The sequence below is a fragment of the Perissodus microlepis genome, chromosome 2 (genome assembly GCF_051167445.1).
Source record: "Perissodus microlepis isolate ML-2025 ecotype Zambia chromosome 2, ASM5116744v1, whole genome shotgun sequence".
Taxonomy (NCBI): Eukaryota; Metazoa; Chordata; class Actinopteri; order Cichliformes; family Cichlidae; genus Perissodus; species Perissodus microlepis.
The window spans coordinates 22808734-22830182 of record NC_140462.1 but is presented as its reverse complement, the minus strand read 5'-3'; the positions used below and the strand labels follow the sequence as shown (position 1 = coordinate 22830182).

Sequence of the window (21449 nt, the reverse complement as noted above, 5' to 3'; positions counted from 1 at the left end):
ATCTTACTCAAGGCTTCATATAAAGGGGATCGTCTACAAAGCCTCAAAATCTTTGTTTGGTCCTCCTGGTATCTGAATGAAAGCAGACATAAGTGAATAACCACCTTAGAAAAAGAAAAAAGGAACACATATTACAGTCAGCCCATAAAAAAGATGATCCCACGATGCCCCTTCACAGTTGCCTCCTCGTGCACCTCCAAACTTCAAATCTCTCCAATTTCATCTCGAGTTGCATCAAAGCTACGTCACAGGATCAATTTCATCTAAAGGAGTGAAGAGGAGTTCACCAAAGCTGCAGCACTTTATGACAAATAAAGAAACACTAAACAAAGACATGTATTTGGTACCAAAGTGTTAATAAGTCATATTCAGACATGACTCCATTCAATTCAATTTTATTTATACAGCACCAAATCACAACAATAGTCACCTCAGGGTTTATATTGTAAGGTAGACCCTACAATAATACATACATACCCCCTATGAGCAAGCACTTTGGCGACAGTGGGAAGGAAAAACTCTCCTTTAACAGGAAAAAAACCTCTGGCAGAACCAGGCTTGGGGAGAGGAAAGTTAATCCTTTTAAACAGTGAAACGGATGCACTGTGAAGGCCCTTCGATCATGATAAGAACATAAAAATGAATCAGATTAAAACTTTGATCTCTTCTGCTCACAGATTTGCTTCATTGATTTGTGAAATCAGACAGTGTGACCTTTTGAGCTACTCCCTCAGTTCAGCAGGAGCAGCTCGGTGTGTTTTAGTGAGGGCTCCTCTCCCTTCCCGTAACTCAGATCACAGACACGTGATTTATCACTTTTACGAATATTAAAGGTCTGCGCGCTCAGTCTTTAGTAAGTTCGCTGATATTTCCTCAGAGTATCCGCGTATGAGGGGCAGAAGCTCATACCCAGCTAGTGACACCTCCCCCAGCCAATCATCGGCGTCCTTCAGCCCCGCGCAGCCCAATGGGGCAAGCTGTGGGCGTGTCCGTGCGCGGTGAGGGGCTTTTTCGGAGTTTGGTAAATGACTGCAGCAAGAAAGCAGACCGGAGCGCACGGGGCTGTGTCCGCCTCCGTGTTTCACCTCCGTGCACGTGTGTGCGCGCTCTCTTCCGCCATGGAACGGGTCCACACGAGTCGGCGAGCACGTTAACGACACTCCGACGGGATTGCTTTTTGTTCTTTCTCTCGGTTTAGCGGAGCTGGTGTTCCGGTGCTGGTACTGGGGCGGGAGCGCAGCGGCGGCCGCCGGTGAGTCTCCAAGTTGAGCGGCAGCGGACAATGGGAGCAGCCGAGCCGGACTGCTGCAGAGACCGCTACTACTACTGCTCACCCCGGGGAGCCGCCGCCGAGCAGCAGGAGGAGGAGGAGGAGAGGGAGAAGAGGAGGCACACCTGCTCCACCTGCAGACCCCCCCTCTCCGAGCAGCAGCCCCGTACGGGTTCGGGACGTGTGTAGGATGTGGGTAACGAAAGCTGCGGCTCTGTCCTCGCGCTGGATTTGGGGAATATAAAGCGCACGTGCACTCTTCTCGAGCCCTCCTGAGAGCGCAAGCCTCCCGCAGACCCACAGCTGAAGGAACCGGAGGGGATGTGTTTCGTTCCCGCTGTCGGCGCCGCGGACCGCACGCGCTGGACTTTAGAGTGATTGGATGTAACTGTGGCTCAGTTGACAGGATCCCGTGATCTCGTCTCGAGACCCTCACCCACCCCCTCCTCTCCCCCCTATTCTTCCCCCTTTTCCCTCCCCTCCCGAACCAGAACCCGGACGAGCTCTGTACCCGCTGCCCGCCTCTGTCCGTGGTCCTGAACACAGTCTCCTGGCGGATTTAGTGGATTGTTCCCCCCAAAAAACCCTCCTGCGTGGAGGCGTGAGAGCGGACATCAGCATGATTTCATGGAGACTGAGGTCATGAGCATCCCGCGGCTCGGCACCGGCGACTCCGGGATCTGAAACCCCCACACACAGAGACACACACACAGAGACACACACACACACAAAAGGTGGAACATTTTCGGTTCACCTTGGAGGTCATAAACCAGAACCGCGACCCCCCCTCCCCTCTCACCCTCATCTTCCTCCTTCTCTTCTTCCACTAAAGGCTTTTTTTGGTCCTTTTTTTTTTTTGGAGGGGACTTCATCCTCTCCAGAGCGTGACCCCCCTCCTCCCCTTCCCACCACCTCCACACACTCCCCCTCCCCTCTAAACAAAATGAGACTGGCAAAAATGTGCCGACTAAACGTGCTGGGGATCTATTTGTGGCAAACGGTTGTGTTTTTCAGGTAAGCAGAAGCATGAAATGGACTTCATGAGTGCAAAATAACGACGTGTGTGTCATTGCTTTTCAGAAAATGGAAAATATGAATTTGCATTTTTATTGCTTTGCAGCCCTACTGTTGGGCGGGGGGAGGGGGGCGTTCATGTGCAAACTTATGAAAGTTGTGTTTGGGTTGCGTGTCTCATTGCTCGTGAGCATGTAAAGGAAGTTGAATTAAGTTGCAGTGAATCCAGACAGGACTGTAAAAGAGGAAACAGCGACCACTAGCGGGCGATGTGTGTTTATGGTGTCAGCGGTCATGTTTGGGGAAAAGGAGCCCGTCGGGAGTCACGTGCTCTCTGACAGTCATGTTAAAGCAGGTGTTGCTCATAGCAGACAGTATGTGGAGGGGACATGGTGAGGTTTGTGAATACCTCAAACGGCTCGGAGCAGCCTTGTATCCTGGAAATCCACATTCCCATTTGTCTCACTGGTTCAATAAGACAATCGCTTATTGTGAGTTTTCTTCTTTCATTAGCAGACATCCAGTAATCGAGCTCCTTGTACATAATACAGCCAAAGAGGAAAAATGCAGGCACACGGTTTCTGTTGATGGGATAAAACATATTCAGAGACAGTACTTTGTCAGCCATTCAATGCAAACATATTTTTTCATGTAGATCTCCAGGTCATCTCCAGGCCGGCTCCCTGTTTGTCATTGTCCCCCTTTCACAAACCTGCTAAATGATCCTGTACCTGACCAGAACAGGAAGTGGCAGCCATTGTTTTGGTGATGCAGATGATGACACTCTGTCAGCTGATGACATGGAGGTGACGATGCTCAGATGGGGTTTTTTTTAGATTGAACAGTTTTACCGGGGCTGAAAAACTTCAAACCAGTCTTCACCCTCCATTATATAATCATTATTATTTGAATTACTGCTTTGGAAGTATTGTTGACCAGATGACCAACACAGATTTTTTTTTTAGGTTGCCAAGATGAGTCCAATTGTATAGAAGTCTCACTGCTCTGTGAACTCAGTAAAAATGGTCTCAGCGGCTGGTTTCAAGTCTTATTCAATGCAACTAGATATTCATTCTCCAAATCCCGTAGATGATACAGTAGTTTCTGTAGACAGTTGTGCAGAGCAGAAGTATGAAGCGCCTTAACTGCTGGAAAACATAAGAAGTGCTTCAAACTGCACTCTACTTTCCAATGTCACAGTTAAACGAGCCGGCTTTCTGATTCTGTGCAGCATGTTGGAAACTGAAAAGGAGCCTATTTATAGTTACTAGCTGTTTCTTCCAATTTATGCTGAATGCATATTATAATATTATCTCTCAATATTATTTGCTAACGTGTTTGGGTCCTGTGCGCGTTCCCAGCCTGCAGGTTCCTGCACGTTTCGTTTTATTGCATCACACGTGGATCTCATTTCCCTGCACGTCGCCAGGATTTCATTATGTCGAGTATCACTAGTGTTTTTCTACCTGCTGCAGTGACTACTTTCCAGTGAATAAGGCGGCCATTTACCGTGAGGGACATCGTGCTTTTGTAGGAGGGGGCTGCAGGAATTTTGCATTCAGTGCACACTGTTTAGTTAATGAAGCAGAGTTGGGATATTGCCGTCTCAGCTCCTCACGCCTGGACTCTGCAGTTCCCTGCTTAATTGATATCTCTTTCCTCCATCCTGACCCAGACCCCCCCCCCCCACACACACACACACACACACACACACACACACACACACACACACTCACACACACCTCATTCCACATTCAGCCTCATTACTAAACATTGATTAGCCCGTCAATGGCTGGGGCCAGACCTGATGAATACACATTTAATGCCTGCACATATCTCTCGCTCACTCACTGGCTCTGTCCACACTCGTAGTATTCATCAAACAGGCAGCAGAGGAGAGCTAGGAATTTAGATTGGACCTGCAGGAAACGTTCATCTCACGACCTGTTTCATCTTGCATTAGGCTCAAATCTGAGATAATGTCCTTTTTCCCTGAAAAAGTCTCCTTTTTTAAATCTAATCAGTTGACGTTTTTAAGAAAATCGGGACTAAAATGTTTTGGAAGAAACTATTTTACTTTATCAGTGGCAACAGCAGCTACAACTGTAAACCCGTGAAGGTTTGTCCAGTCTAAGATTCAGTCATTCCTCATCTCATGAACAATTCGTTGTTTATATTAGGAAGGTTCTAGAAATGACAGTCAGTACCAACACAGCGTAGCCCGGATATTAATGTGGACAGTCGGCACGAAATTTATGATAGAAAATTTATTTTTTATTTTTAAAAGGATTAAAGACTCAATCAATAAACACATTTTAAATAAAAGTATAAACAGCCTGTTTAAAGTGCACAGGAACATTTGCTGTCCAAGTTTCCTACATGAAGAGCAAATTCATGCAAAAAAAAGATATATTTAAAATAATAAATGATACTATTAGTCTATACTTCATCCAGAGCAGCTTCAGATTATTCACATTAATTGAACTGCTACTGTGGATGAGAAGGTGCAGTGCTACATTATCAGCCAACGCTCGTTATCTCATTGCTTTAATAAACTGTGCAGGTGCAGCGCATGAACAAATACCTATTAATTAACATTATCATTCGTAATAAAGTCATGCTTCACTTATACTACAGCAGAGTCAAAGAGCCTATTCATTGGCTACAGCTGTCAATCAAACCTTAAAAATAATGTAAACTAGTAAGTTATTGTTTGTATATGTATGGTGTGTGCATAGTTGTTATGAAGGAATTAGAGATGTATGGAACTGAGTGACTGCTGGAGCCCCAGCTGGACGTTTGAGAAACTGCAGTTTAAAGGTAGCAGTTTAAATAGCTTATGTAGTAAAAGTACAACATACTGTAAATGTCCACAGTAAGGCTGACATTTCCATCTGTTATTCTGTCTCTTGAGTTACAGGTTTATCAAAATCATTTAAGGTTCGTATTCTGTCATCACAGTAATCTCATAGAGATGCTGAGCTACTGCTGAAAGCTCATTCATAATTTCTTGCAGCACATTTTAGGACAAACTGCATGAAGTGAGCTGTAAATTTTGGATTCAAGCAAAGAGATTTATGCCCGGGGTATGTTCTTAATATTAAATAGCAGAAAAGAAAATGCCAACAAACTGATAAACAATATTCTCACATATAACCCTCAAAAAATACTTGTATTTTTATTCTTCTATCAGCATCACTCCATCATTTAACCCCAATAACAAAAATATATTTCCCTTTAATTTCTTGATTTCTGTATGGAAATGAGCTCAGAACCTCCAGCAATGTTGCTGTGCGTTACCCATGAACGATCACACCGTATCTGAGCCTGAATCGCTGGAACAGACTTAAAGTGCACGAGCCGAACATCACGTGCTCTTCAGTCCTGCGGCACATCGTCTGCTTCTATTGACCGCTTGAGCAGGAACGATTAATCAAACGGGTCAGTGCTGCATTTAGAGAATGCCAACGCACAAACCAGCAGGGAATGCCAATCAGTCACTCACAGTGATTGACAGGCATCGAAACAGCCGCCGACATGTCTGCCGTATTGGTTTTCTACCAGGTGGGAGGTCGTTGGAACAGCAGAATCTTATAGGAAGCTCTGGGGACGGCTGTCCTCTGTCCACACATATCGATGTGTTTATTTTTACAAAAGGAGAAGCCAATCATCCTAAAACTGGAACATGTGCACAGTTTGTCATGAAGTCTTCTCGAGGGAAATTTATTTATATTTGGTTTCAGATGCAGTTATACAGTTATTTGTGATCTTAAAGGTGTGCTGGAGCAGGAAAAAGAGAATTAGATGCCTCTCTGTTGACAGTTTAGTTATTTAAAGCCAATCAAGCATCGGGGGTGATTTGCAGGAAGGGTCACTCAGTTTTTTTATGGCTTCATTTGCTGAATCACTGCTGCAACAAATAAAGCACCTTCAGGTTTTCAGCTTCTTAGAGAAACAAACTGCATCCCTTTATTTTTTTGATCAGCTGCACATCTGCCTCCCTATGATAACACAGACTGATCACCTTCGTTGTTTGCGGGTGCTTGCACGTGTCGTTATTATGTACAAAAGCGCCAGCCTTCAGTCTCTATCCTGAATGAAATGTGCAGAGTGACCTTTTCCTCTGTACATTTCTATTTTCAATAAAAATCTTTTTTAAATGGAAACACCGAGCAGTGGATTTAAGCATGAGTGGAAACAGTCACCTGCTGCTTGAAGGTAACCTTGAGCTGGCCTTGACGAGGCGGCCGTATGTTGGGATCTCTTCTCTTTGGGAGCGGGACGTACTCCGACCTGCTCACCTCCTTCATGTCTCAGAGTAAATTAAATCTGACTCTGTCAGTTCATGAAATAAATTGATGTTGAAATCTGGCAATTTAGAGAAGGTCATCGATGGTTTTTTTAAGTGATTTCAGGCAGCGGATGTCAGACTGATATTAAATTGAAGTATTTTAAAGGGGTAGAGTGGAAACTAGGAGAGGAGGGACATTTTAAAGAGGACAAACTGACCTCGGTGGTTTGTTCATTAAATGAAAGGTCAGCTTTCACGTAGATGGCCAGAAAAACAAAGCCGTGACAGAATGACTTGCACGAATGTCATGTTACCTGGAGTGATATTTCACTTCAGTCTAGTTCTGGCTTTCATTAGCTGTGTAAGTGTTGTGACTCAGTGCCGGCTGTCATCTGTATTTACAGTCACATTACAGACCTCCCTGCGAGTTCCTATAACAAATTCTGATTCTGTCTAAGAACTTAAAGCATGAAGAGAAAATGAACGTCTGCCTGGGTTCAAGTTCAAGGTCGAACTTGAAGTGAAAAAGACGAGATGCACCGTTCATGAATATAATGTACATTTAAGTGGATACTTAACCTGATAAATGTGAATTAGATGCAGTTTTGACTCTCACTAAAATTCTGATGCAAATACATTTAGACCATTGGGACCTATTTTATTTTCTAATATTCCAGCAAAAGTACTAAAGAACTTCAGACTGCATTTCACTCATTTCAAACTGCTTTGCTGCAGTTAATTAATTATTTAAAATTCATGATGTTCATGTATCCATGCCCACCACTGATGCTATTATGTTAAAAACTTGTGTTAAAAAAAAGAAGGAGAAACATTACATATAGGCTGTTTGCCAGAAATGTTTTAATTTCTGCTGCAGAAAAAAAGTGCAAATCAAAAATCCAACCTTACTAGGGCTGTTCGATATAACGATATATATCGGATGACGATATAAAAACGTCTATCGTTTCATTTTACGCTATCGTTTTTTTCGTGGTGTCGCAAAATAAACTGTTTACGGCAACATTTTTTCATCGTTTTGATGGTCACTGTAGTGGCTATATTAATTTCTTCATTAAGTTCTCTCTTTCTCTTATATTTAATATAACCACACTATGGACGGACAAGCGCCTGTTTTTATGTGTTGTCGTTAGCAACAACGACGGTAACACCATCGCGTGTCCACTTGTTTATGTTCCACATAAACCTTTCACAATAAAGCTCAAGATCCTGTTGAGACTTTTCAAAATAAACTGAATCACGTGAAAGAGCAGATTATTTACGGATGAAAAGTAAAAAAGAGCCGCCAGGTGCTAAAAAATAAACCTTAGACTCAAACGTTAGAACAGGCTTTTCCCCGCAGCACGCCGTGTAATAAATACTCACAAAGAAAACGGCGGCCGTTACAACTTACGTCTAAATAGTATATGTATAGTTTCATGCATCGGTTAAAACACTCGACCCCAGGTACATGACGCGCAGCTGGAAACACTTCCCGCAAGTCGAGCTGCCCGAGATTCACAGAATGTACAGAAAATGTTACATTTTTGTGATTTATGTCATTATCGGGACTATAGAATTCTTATATCGGGATATGAGATTTTGGTCATATCGCACAGCCCTAAACCTTACCATGTCATGTTGATCAATATTATTCCAAAGAACACAACATTGACTGGTTAAGAAGACTTGATTTTTTTTTCTTGCTTATTCCTAAGGATGAGAGATTTGGTTTAAATAAATCAGTGAACGGTGTTGGAACGCTCTGAAAAATTAAAAGGATTAAAGAGTCAATGAATAAAAACATTTTAAATAAAATTACAGAAACTATTTAAGTGAAATATATTAATTGGAGGTCCTAACAGTCTGTTTAAATGAACATTTAATGTCTAACTCCAATTTTCCTACATGCAGAGCAAATTCATGCAACTTTAGACCGTTGGTCGTTAAGTAAAACCAAAAATGCAAAAGATATATTTAAAATAGTAAATAACACCTTTAGTCTATACTTCATCCAGAGCAGTTTCGGATTAGGATTAGGATTCAACTTTATTGTGATTACACATGTATAAATACAGGGTAATGAAATACAGTGATAATTCACATTAATTGAACTACTAACATGGATGAGATGGTGCAGTGCAACGTTATCAGCCAAAGAGTATGCAAAACAAAAATCCAGCCTTACCATGTCATTTTGATTGATATTATTTAAAGAAATACGTCATTGACTGGTTAAGAAGACTTGATTTTTTAAACTTATTCCTAATTCTTTCCTAATTCCTAATTTTTTGGTTTAAAGAAGTCGGTGAATGGTGTTGGAGCACTCTGAAGTAAAGACAAAGCTTCATATTTATCAAACAGATTTTTTGTATCATTACAGGATTTTATCAAAATATTGTAGACTGCACTGCAACCCAGAATGTTCCCCTCATGTTTCCTTTTGTACTTAAGAAAGAATTCTGTGAAAGATAAATAATAAACTACCAGAGAAAGCAGATGTGTGACACTCGGGGTCATTTCGAGCATAAAATAAAGCGTGTTTCCACTTTTTACCCAGAATTGTTGTCCAGGATCTCCCAGGGGTTCGTTCTGATTTGACTTCCACAGCAGATCCAAAACCGGGGAAAGATGAAGCAAATTAGTCTGCTGACATATCAAAAGCACAAAAGCCTCAAATTGCCTCTGAATGTTGCAAACTGCAAAATTGGACATCAAAAACTGAACCTTGCTGTCACTCACACAATAAAATCTCCTCCATCCTGATTATTTTCACCTTCGTTCTACAAGCTAACAGTAACACAAAATGAAGGGATCAAACTATTTGATGGCACACCATTGGGCTTTCTTTTCCGAGTTGGGAATGCTCCCATAAAATCTATTGGGTGTATTAAACATCAGCAATTGATAGTGAAGGATGGGAGTGAACAAAGGAGATTATCAGCTTTAGCTGCTGCAAACTGCTGCACATAATTCAGGATTCAATAATCCTCTTTTGATCCCCAGAGGGACAAAGATGTCTTTTATGCCTTCCTGCTGTGAACTTGGTCATTGGGGTTCGCAATTCAGGGATGGGGTCAGACCTGGAGCAGAGCAGGCGGGGTGAGATTTGCACTAGAGCACTACAGAAAGCAGTCCTAGAAATCATCCCTTGTCAGGTAGCATACTCACTGCTCAGCCGAATTAAAGCAACTGTTTCATTTATGCGTCTGCCCTCAGGCTGTTTCTTTGTTCGTAGCCGATATTTATTACTTGCATCTCCTTTCATAACAAATCATAACATATATATTTTTCTCCTGTGATCAATTTCCCTGAGTCGTCTAACAAAAAACAATTGACTTCTCTGGTGGAGTTCACCTTCATCTGCAATAATGAACTTCTGGGCAGGTTCATTTCCAAAACTTGATATATGATAATACATTATTGATCAGCAGACAGTGACAGATTTTCACCATAACTAACATAGTACATTATCAATGGCCTCTCAGAGCTGTAACTGAGTTAAAGCAAAGGTGAATTCCTGGAAATGTCGGGAGCTGCTGTGCACTTCTGAAATTAAAGTGCTGCTGGACGATGGCAGAAGCTGTTGATGAGAGAGGAGCGAGTTTTTTCTGACTTAGAACTCGGTTTAACGACCACTTTGGCAAACACTGCTCGTTCCTTTTGCGATGGGTTTAGTAGACGGAGAATATATGACAACCAGGATGTGTTTTCACAACCTTCAGATTTGAAAATGAAATCCTATATTTATTTTAAATTTTAAATAAAAAAGGGAAGATGAGCATTTTACAGTCCTGCTGAATGGAGCATTAAAGTTCTATATCATGTTTAAAACATAAAAATGACTTGAATGTGATAGTAAGATAGTAAGAGATAATGTAAAGAAAAAAAAACAAAATATTAAGAAAAAGCACCGATAAGGCTTCCTTCTGTGGTAGTTATGTGCAAGTTATGTCCAAAGTATCATGACTACATGCATTTTAAATACAGCAGCTCCTGATGGGAATCAAACTCACAACCTTGCTTTGCCTTTGCTCAACTTTAACACATTCTCGTACATTTGTGAATATCAAACACAGACTGCTGCATGCAGCCACAGCATCCTCAAACCTGACTGTTCACAAGCACATGGCCTGAAACCAGAACACGTCAGTACCAACATCCTCGTGCTGTCTTCACATCCTTCATCCTAGACCAAGGGTGTCCAACTCCAGGCCTCGAGGGCCTGTGTCCTGCAGGTTTTAGACGTGTGAGCTGATTTAAATGGCTAAATGACCTCCTCAACATGTCTCATAGATCTCCAGAGGCCTGGTAATGAACTAATCGTTTGATTCAGGTGTACTGACCCAGGATGAGATCTAAAACCTGCAGGACACCGGCCCCTGAGGCCTGGAGTTCCCCACCCCTGTCCTAGACTAAAAAATGAACTCCATGCAAGTGGGAAAACCACACGTCAGTCTGATGTTGTTTGATATGAACATTAAAATGCTGAATGCTTAAACATCTAGGGTACGACGTGTTTGCTGGGCGAGGCAGCCTATCTGTTAGTGCCAGGGAAGCGAGCAGCCCTTTGCTTTCCCGAGTGTTACTAAACGCCAGGATGAGATCAATTAGGGATTCGGGTCTTCAGAGGCTTTAAGAACATAATGAGGAACACTTAGGGCTAATGATTGGAGTCTTGCATTAGCCCACACCTCTCCTTTGCTCTGGCGTTTCTCTCTGCTCGCTGTGTGCATATGAGACACTGACGCTGGGCAACTCAGCTGTTTTTCCTTCTCCTCTGCTGCCTCAGCATTGGCCGCAGCTCTCCACAGCAGCACGGGCCAGCGCTGATCTGAAATAATTAAAGCAAATCCCGACTTTGATCACGGAGAGCCGGAGAAGATTAGGCGTGGGTTGTGTGCCACTTATATCAGCTGACTGTGAGCCTCTTCGGTCCTCGTGGCCCTGTTCCAACTATAGACGTGTGTGTGTTTACATATCAAACAGCCGTGACAGAAAGAACCTCTGAGGCTGAAATAATAATACTTACAGTAAAGATACAGTCTGCAGTATTAGACCACTGTTTACTGTGGTACTGTTAATATCAGAGTAAATGCCTTGGACATGATTTTTTGTTTCCTTTAGAACTTTGTAGAGGACACTTTCTGGTGATGCTTACGTTATGGGAAATGCAGGAAGCATGCATGTTGCTCATCTGTTACTGCAAGTTTCAAATGCTTGTGATAACTGTGCTGAATATCAGTTATATTTTTATTGTAATTTCTGGTGTCTTTGCCAGGACTCTCTTGAAAAGTGAGACTTTTACCTGGATAAAAAAGTGATATATATATTTATATATATATATATATATATATATATATATATATATATATATATATATATATATATATTTATATATATGTATATATGTATTAGTCTGAGGGGTGAAATGATCATTTTAAGTTAAATGCAGCTGAAATATATCAAATCAAATGTTATATATCAAATAACACTTTTATTGCTGTTGACAAAATAGCTTTTATTTTGGAAAGAGCCATTTCTCTGTAATAAACTCTCTTTTCCACAGATAAGTGATTTCTCCATCGGATACATTTATTTTTTTATTATTTTGATGTTTCAGCAACATTTAATTTAAAAACTGTACTTTTGAGTTAAAAGAAATATTTATAATTTTAATAACTTAAAATAGGCATGAACATTTTTTTGTATCAAAAAAATATCGAACCGTGACACCTAAGTATTGAAAACGAACCGAACTGTGAATTATATGTATTGTTGCACCCCTATATATTTTATATATCTTTTATACTTTTATAACAAAATTACATAGAAAATATACATGTAAACATGTAAATACTGAATACTCAAATAAATGATAAATAAATACTGTAAAATACTAAAAGCTATTATTTATTTGAGTAGAGCTCTCAGTTTATACAACAAATACCAAAAACTATTAAAACAAACGTATGAATGTATCTAGAGTGTCACCCTGTTGCTGTGCACGTTGTCTCAGTGCAGGGCTGTCAGTGTTGTGGAGCTATAAAAAACACGAGCAGCACCTGTGCATGTCTTCCTTCTTCTGTGGTGCTGAAGCTGTCACGCAGTCCAGCAGAAGGACTTTTACAAGCCAGGCAGACAGCATTATGTAGATATTATTAGAAAAGGCGCTCCGTGGTAGCTCACAGCTGGAGTCTCTGTCTCCAACATGAGAAATTAAGGCCAAAATAGTCAAGCGTCCACAGCAGAGCTTGCTTCTAATTGTGTGTGTGCTGTAGTATCCTCGTGCCAGGCTGTAGTGGCTGTGCCTGGTGAGATGTCAAGTGTCCACAGACATCGACCCCGGCTCCTCGAGCCTTAATGCATTTTTCCTGATTCTGCCTGCAGTTCAGTCAGTCAGACAGGTAGGTGGAACATTACGTTTGCTGGGTTATTCATAGAAACAGAATATCTACACATTCAGTGTGAAGAGCCTGTAATGACATTAAAGCAGGTGGGTTTTTAAAAGGGCTCATCTGATCTGTTCGCCCAAGCGTTTATGCAAATGGGGCAGACACCTGGCAGATGTTTGGACTCGATGAATATGTATTTTGTGGAGCAGCAGAAAAAGACATATTCAAAACGCAGCTTTTCTCTCAGTGTGTTTGGGAAACGGGTCAGTTTGACTCAGTTTGACTCTGTTTTTCAGTGACACACGTAACACGCATAACTTTTCATATTAAAATTTTGGGGTTTGAGCTGAATAATAATTACAAGATGAGCAGCCTCAAACAAATGGTGAGCATAGTGTGTGCTGAGAACACAAGAATACTGAGATGAAGGGTTCAGTTGTTGATCTCAGGCATTTTACTCCCATCATCAGGTTTTAATTTCAGTTTTGCAATAAAAATGGCATGCATGGGAGAAGTGCTAATTGTCTTACACAGAGACACAGAGAGGTATGTTGCACAGCTGCACTGGGATCAGACAGGGGTAAGGGGAAAATGGGGACAAAGAGGACAGGATTACATAAAGGGGGACAACTCTGTGAGGCTCAAATCAGGGAGCAAGTGTCCAGCTGAGCTTGGATTACAACCATAGCTGCTATGAGTCTGGACCTTTAAACATCAGGTTCCAGCTGTGTGATAACTGCTGATTATTCTTTTCTCGCCTGCGGATCATCCAGGGATTTAATGAAACCTTTGTTTATTCACATATTTCAAAAGCTGAGGGCTCAGCAGTCTCAGAAAACCGAGCTTAGGCGGCCATTTAAGGAGGCAGCTAGTGTCTTTATCTACGGGGAGGGCTGGTTTGATCCCTGGCTCCTCCAGTCTGCATGTCAGAGTGTCCTCAGGCAAGATACTGAGCCTCGAGTTGCCCCCGATGCATCCATCACAGTGTGTGTGAATGTTCGGGAAGGCACTTAGGCATAGATATGGGTGTGTGTGTGTGTGTGTGTGTGTGTGACTGAGTGAATGAGGCTGGTACTAAAAAGCACTTTTAGGGCTCAATTAGAAAAGTGCTGTATGCGTAAGAGTCCATCTCTTTAAGTAAGGAGAAGCAAACAAACATGAATCAAAAGGGGACGGTCCACAGACTTCCAAAATTCTTCCACAAAACCAAAAGTTCATTAGTTAGAAACTTTATTGTTGACCTGCTTTTCACATTTAATTTCATGTCATGCAGGAAACACTAATCCTGCCTGTAAAATGAGCATAAAATGTGTAGACGCGATAATGTAAATCAATCAAACTCTTTATCCCTCAGGGGGAAATTCAGAGCACAGCATCAGCACCGAGCTGACATCCCACTAAAATCACAGACTCTGTCATTTATCAGCTCCTCAAGTTTTCTACAGGGATCATGTTTTGAGTGTCTCATACGTGTGTTTCCTTTATCTATAACAAATATTTCTAAATTTCTAAAATGTTATATTGTCAGTGGTATTGGTTTTCAAATATTTGTATGCAAAAATGACTTTAAAAACACAAACTGTACAAACCAAGTTACATTTATTACTTTTTTCTATGATTTAAAAACTAAAAAATGTAAAAGTTCACATATATACAGCACATAATGTGAATTTTAACTGCTCTGTGATCACCAACAAATTCATTGTGTTTTTTTCATACTTTGTTACAATTTAACAAACATTTGAAAATATGCTATATTTGTGCAGAAACGCTTGAAATATTACTGAAAAATCTGAAAACAAGAGGCCTGATTATGGAATAATTAACAGCAGAATGATCATTGAAATCAAAGTCTATAATTTAATACACATACATATGTCTTCAGGGTCAGAAATGACACTTATGTTAAAGCATTGAACAGTTATAGGAGACGTAGATTCAACTGCAAGTAAACAACAAGAAATGAAAAATCACATAGAAATATCACATTCACTCTCAGTATACAGCAAACCAGTCAGTCGATCAGTTTTTAAATGTTTATACAGAATCTGTTGATATTATTTTTACTCTGTCAGAAATCCCCCACAGCCCACACTTTGTGCCGTAACAATTACACAATCTGAAACTTGATTATTCTCTAGTTTAAGGTCAACAAAACCAGACTCCCCCTCGAAGAGTTCACAGTTTCAGTGTAATTCAGCCTGAAGTGTCACCTCGCGCTACACGTCCGGGAAAAATGATCTTTGTGTCAATGGCACGCTGGTGTAATCTGTGACTAATCTGGTTGTCGAGCTCTGTGCGCGTTCACTGCTAATTTGGAAGCATTTCACACGGGTCTTATGCTTTTATTGTATCATCTGTGCGACGAGGGCCATGCCCAACAACAGAAATTTGTTTTTCTCTAAGAGCTTGATCCGATCTCACTCCCACCGGCCGTTGTTGTAAAGAGGATTAAGCGCCGATTCGTCACGTTGCTGCAGGAATTATCGGCACAGAGATAATCTTTGATCCACCTAATTTGTTGTCACTGAGAACAGAACTGGATGTGTGACGGGTCTCAGAGTCCTGATGTCCTGATGTCTTAATAATAGTAATGGATTGGATTTATATAGCGCTTTTCAAGGCACTCAAAGCACTTTACAGAACTGTTCATTCACTCTCACATTCACACACTGGTGGAGGCAAGCTACAGTTGTAGCCACAGCTGCCCTGGGCAGACTGACAGAAGCGAGGCTGCCATATCGCACCAGAGGCCCGTCTGGCCAACACCAGTAGGGTGAAGTGTCTTGCCAAAGGACACAACGACCAGGACAGAGAGCCCGGGAATCGAACCGGCGACCTTCCAGTTACAGATGCGCTTCCCAACCCCCTGAACCACGGTCATCTTCACATTGATTGGCATTGCTTCATTACAGTTTTTGTGAGATGCCATTATCGTCGTTGTCCACAGGCATTCTGACGCATTCTCTGAACTGTCGACACTTACAGACGATCATCAGCTGACCGCACATGCTTTGTCATTCAGTCATGTGACTATTTCAACAGGAAAGCAACTTTTAAAAAAGACAATAAGCACAACAGGGTGGAGAATTAGTGTGATCTGAGCTCAGCAGTCACAGTAATCTCAGATCATGATATCGGTTATCATAATCATACAATCATACGTATTCATTTTAACAAGAGGTATTTAATTAAAGGGGGATTTGACAGAGTTTCACCAGCGAGTGTGAGATCACATTCTTGTACCAAGTGCTAAGTTCAGGGACCATTATATTTATACAGCACCAAATCACAAGTCACTTTATACTGTAAGGTAAAAACCCTACAATGTTCATGGGCATAAAAATGTCAGCACTTTAAAATGTGATCAATGTGTAAACAAAAAGGAAATATACTGTGGCACTGCCTAAATAAGCTAAATCGCACCAACTTGTGGGGTCGGTTATGTTGACTTGTTTAAGAGTACGTGAGGAGGATGAGTCATATTAAATGTACTTTATATAGATTCTGTCATGGCCGGCGGGAGCTGACTGTGTGTTGCCTGAATGATGGACGTGGAGCGTAACTTGGAAAAAATTAGTCATAAATAGTCAACAGGGACAAGAAACATGAACATAACCTGAGCAGAATCGTGAAAGGTTTAATCATGATGTGACGTGGTGGGTAAATACACAGACTATCCAACAAGGACAGAATGGAAACACACAGACTAAATACACACAGGAGGTGATCAGGGGAAGTAGAAACACATGGGGAAAGAGCTGACACAAATTAATATCATGACGATGATGAAAAGTAACACTAAACACAATGAACATAGAAACAAGACTTCCTACCAGGACATAACGGAATGCCGACATGACATGAGCTTGACAACATGAAACATTACAGGTTTAGAAGCACGAACCAACAAGAGAGACCTAAACACAGGGGTACTGAAAGTAAAACACTGAGGACAAGACAGACCCTATAATACAGAGAACAGGAGCACACTCATAACTAAGAATACACAGAAAAACCTAAACTAGAATTAAAACTTAAGGCGACCTGATAATAGTGCTAGAACTTAACATCCTTTCAATATGCTTAAGAAATCACAAATACAACAACAAAGTCAAAGTGCTGGGTCACAAACCCAGCCCCTGACAGATTCAGATTTACTGACCAAGTGTGTGTACACATACAATGAACTGAGCTCCCACTAGTTCTTTGCTCTCGGTGTAAATAACAACATGTACAGCTTATTTATGGTTCAGAGTGCAAAGATGTTGGAATATATGGATAATTAGTTACTATATGTCTACTATATGTAACCTGTAGTTTGGCACATTTTACCATAAAAAAAGGTTCTAAACCTTAACCTAAACCTAAAAGTTAACTTTGCGTACTGTTATGTGTCGAGAGCCGTCTCAGGTTTTGTGCTACATACACCACAGTTTACAGCAACGCTGTTTTCTGGCATCAGATCCACAAACCTGAACGTCAACACTGACCCGAGCCATTAATGATGACAAGACACTCAGCCGTGCTGTCTCTTTACTGGCCAAGCTTTTACATTAACGATCCTGTGAGTCTCTGAATAAAATCTGTTAAATAACACAAGCATGCACAGAGTTACTCAGCAGTAGCCAAAAATACAGATGGATCGGTAGAAGTAAGAAAACTTAAAATGGTATAGATTAAGATAAAGCACTAATTTAAATTAGTCCACTGAGGTGGTGCGCAGCATCAAATGTCAGTATGGAAATTAGATTCCACATCATCACTTTGAGCGCAGTGGCATCTTATCGTTGATGAAGTGAAAGGTGACAAAAATGCCTCGGATAAGAGTTTGACTGAGGACAGTGTTGTTCCCATGGAGTTTTCTTCTACTGTCATACAATTCCACAGAGATGATCACATTTACACAAGTGTAAGAATCACAGCCTTAAATCTCAGTTTTGCCTACACTGTGTGCTCAGCCACAATTAGACACAAATATCACTGACAGATAATTAAAGTCAGCTAGGAGATATATTTGTAGATTAAAAGTTTGTACACTGGATTTAAAATAACCTTCATTAAAAATATATATATAATCAGCGTATTTGCCATTCAGTGCAAAAAACTGCTGCTGTATGATTTTTCATATTACTGAGGTTTGCCAAAAAATTGTACTTGTTGCCCCTGAAAATCTTTAATTTGGCTGAAACAAAAGCAATAAAACTTTAAACTGTTATTTATTGGAAACGTTTACTATGCAGGCAATGAATAACCAATAAATGTTAGAGAAGAGGCTGTTGAACCATAAACCATACTTTTATTTTCTATATCAATTTTGATTACACTTATTTCACATGGTTTAAATATGCTCTATTGCATATAAAATATTATAAATATTATCATATTTAATTGGAATACTCTGTAGAGAAAGCACAGACCACTTCACCTTTTAAGAACTTTTTCAGATTCTCTGCAGATTTGTACTTTTCTTTGCTTTCCGTGTCTCAAACATCAGATTCTGTCATGCGGCATGTTTGGACAAATATTCATTTTATAAGCTTGGTGTCTGTGTGAAGTTCTTCAACATGCGTGTCCGAGTGTGTCAGATGTGTCATTTCTGCTGTATGAGGCATAACCTTTAAAACTGACTTTTAAATATGTGAAAATGTCTTCGTGTTATTGGTTATTGATGACAAACAGGCCTGCAGCGCTTTTCCAAAGTCCGACGTATGCTGCAGGTGACTCGTGAATCATATGCCAATTCAGAAAGACAGCCATCCCTCTGCTCGCTATAACTGCCCTTAAAAATGATCATTATTGTCTCTTTGATCTGATCTGATGAGTTTCTCATATATTTCTGTGCATCACATCATTTCTCTTTTGAATTTCTTTATAAACCGGAGCTTCTGTCAGCATTTTTTCTCAAACGTGACATTTCGGCCATCTGAGACTTTCTTCTGATCAGACTTTAAGGTGTGACACATGTCGGCTCTGTGCACTGGCATTTAAAAATCGCAGGCTGGCCAAATTCCAGGGTTTTCAACTAAAGGTCAAAATTCCAGACTTTGAAAGGCCACAGATGGCACAAATTCTTCATGTATCCTGTTCCTAACTGGCCCAAAGTAAGCCTCCATCAAGATTTGCTCCCAGTGTAAAACTGTGCAGTCTGAATCACGAGGCAGCAGACAGAGTCAAAATCCCCCCACTCAGCCTGCAGGAGATGTCATTCAGTCCCTCCAACTGTAACCGCTGCCTCTGTGTGACTGACGTGTGTCCAGCTAAACCAGGGTGGACACACAGCTTACATAAACCGATGCAGGTTATGTGAGGAAAGGCCAAAAATAAGTTATTTTGTATGTCACGGTGATATTTCCCTTCCCCAAATCATCCTTTTTAATATTTAAATAAACATTCAACATCTTACAGGGAAAGATTTCACACCTTAAAAGTCAACAAAATACCAAGAAAGACAGCTAAACCTAAAGCTAACAGGCTCGCAGGCTAACACAGCGACATGTGACGCTTACTTAAACGTTTCATTCTGATCATCATCATCAGTCATGATTCTTCTAATATAATTATCTGTGTTGTGATTTAAGCCCGTCAGAAAGGAAACACGGCCTCATCCTTCATGTATGGGCAGTGTGGAAAATCATTAGGACAAAAAAAACATCAGACTTTCATACAGTGCCAACGTTTCACATCGCAATTTTTATTTTTTACAATTGTGTTTGATTCATAAACACTCAATTAATACATTTTTATATTTTATATTTACATGTTCCTATAATATTTCTTTTCATTCATTAATTTACTTGTTAACTTCCTGTTTGCATAAAATCACCTGATCACAGTCATGTGACCACCGTGATTCTCTTTAGCTCAGTCACTCTGCAGGTGCTAGCTCTTCAATCTTTGTAAGTACACCTGTTCCGCCCTGCTTACAGCTCCCAGTCACCTGACACACAGAGGGTAGGAGCTTCTAACAGATAGTAGCAGAAAACTCTGCCTCCACCTGATCTTCCTTTTAGCCATTCGATTAGCAATCAGCTCTTGAGTTTCACATCAGCAGAAACAGAGATGGTCTCTTTTGATCCTTTGTTGTAGGTGTTTAACTTTTTCCTCGGCTAACTCTGTGTGCAGTTTGGTTGTGGACATTAGTGTCCAGTGCTCAGGTCCATCTGCTGGGATGTGGTGGTCTGGCAGTTGAACGTGTGCAAAAACATGTTTGTGAACTGAGACTCACCTGTGCAGTAAACCTGATCCAGAGAAAGAACAGTGACAGTGCTAAATCTGTAATCACGTCGGCTCAGCTGAATAACTGTTAGCAAAGGCATCATTAGTCTTTGGTTGGGGGGTTTCCCGTGTTTATGTGGTTAGGTTTCTTCATCACGGTGATTATCATTCATCAGGCCAACTTATTTCCATCCCTGTCATTAATACTCAGTTATGATCATTATAATGTCATTATCACTGTGAAGATTTATGATTATCAACAACACCGTGAACTACTGTCAGCAATTAACACCACAGACTGATGGAGACTGTGTGTGTGTGTGTGTGTGTGTCATGTGACTGTGCGAGCAGCTTGGCCGGTTACCCAACAGGACAGGATGACCTTAGTGGCTGGTAGCAGTGTAGATGGAGACAGTGTCCAAACTTTCCTGACTGGTCCTTGTCCTAAACACACAAACATTTACAGGCACAACCACACACTCACACACACTGCCCTCCTAACCCTACCCCCCCCCCCCCCCCCCCCCCCCCCCCCGCATGATTTGTTTTCCAGTGTTTTCACTGATGAGGGCAAGCTGGTTTGTGTGTGTGTGTGTGTGTGTGTGTGTGTGTGTGTGTGTGTGTGTGTGTGTGTGTGTGTATTTACTTCATCGTCATGCTTGTGTACACATGAGACAAGAACTAGTGAGAGATTTGTCCCTTTCTGTTTTGTTTTCCAATCACGGCTCCATCATAATTCCCGTCTTCTCCAGGCGGACTGCGATTCTGATCAGCAGTTTCCTGATAAAGCGACAGCGCCGGCCGCATTACGTGTTTATGAATTGCTAATGCCACTATTTATCAATCTGCGCAACACGATTTACCATATTGAAAGTCACGGTTTGCAGTTTTACATTTAGAAGGTGAGCGTGATCGACTGTATCATCTGTCATTTTAATTTATGAGAGATTAATGCAGCAGCGGAGCACTCCTCCCACACACTCATCAGGAGGTTAAATAATCATCATTCTCACATTTACTGTTCAAACTGTAAGTTTGGAAACAGAAAAGTCACAACAGACCGGCTACTTTAATGACCCTTTGAACTCAGCTAACTCTGAAATGATAAGAAAACAGCCCAAAAAGTCCTGTTGCTGCTGCCCCACTTTGTTGTCTGGACTCGAGTATCTTAGGAAATAATTTTGTCTATATTCAATCATTGATATCCTGAGCTGGGATAAAGTCATGGTGGCTGAAAACGACAGCTGAATGTTTGAGTGCTGTA

General features: G+C 41.1%; 1 protein-coding gene across 4 annotated transcripts in view; it reads left to right on the top strand.

Moving 5' to 3' along the window:
• Positions 1–1013: 1013 nt before the first annotated feature.
• The window catches only part of glra1 (glycine receptor, alpha 1), a 119015-nt gene continuing 98579 nt past the window's right edge, over positions 1014–21449 (top strand). For all 4 annotated transcript variants that reach the window (XM_084952821.1, XM_084952812.1, XM_084952839.1 and 1 more), the window contains exon 1: positions 1014–2284. In XM_084952821.1, coding sequence (XP_084808947.1) covers positions 2214–2284 — 71 coding nt within the window. In that variant the 5' untranslated portion in view covers positions 1014–2213. The remainder of the gene's footprint in view (positions 2285–21449) is intronic.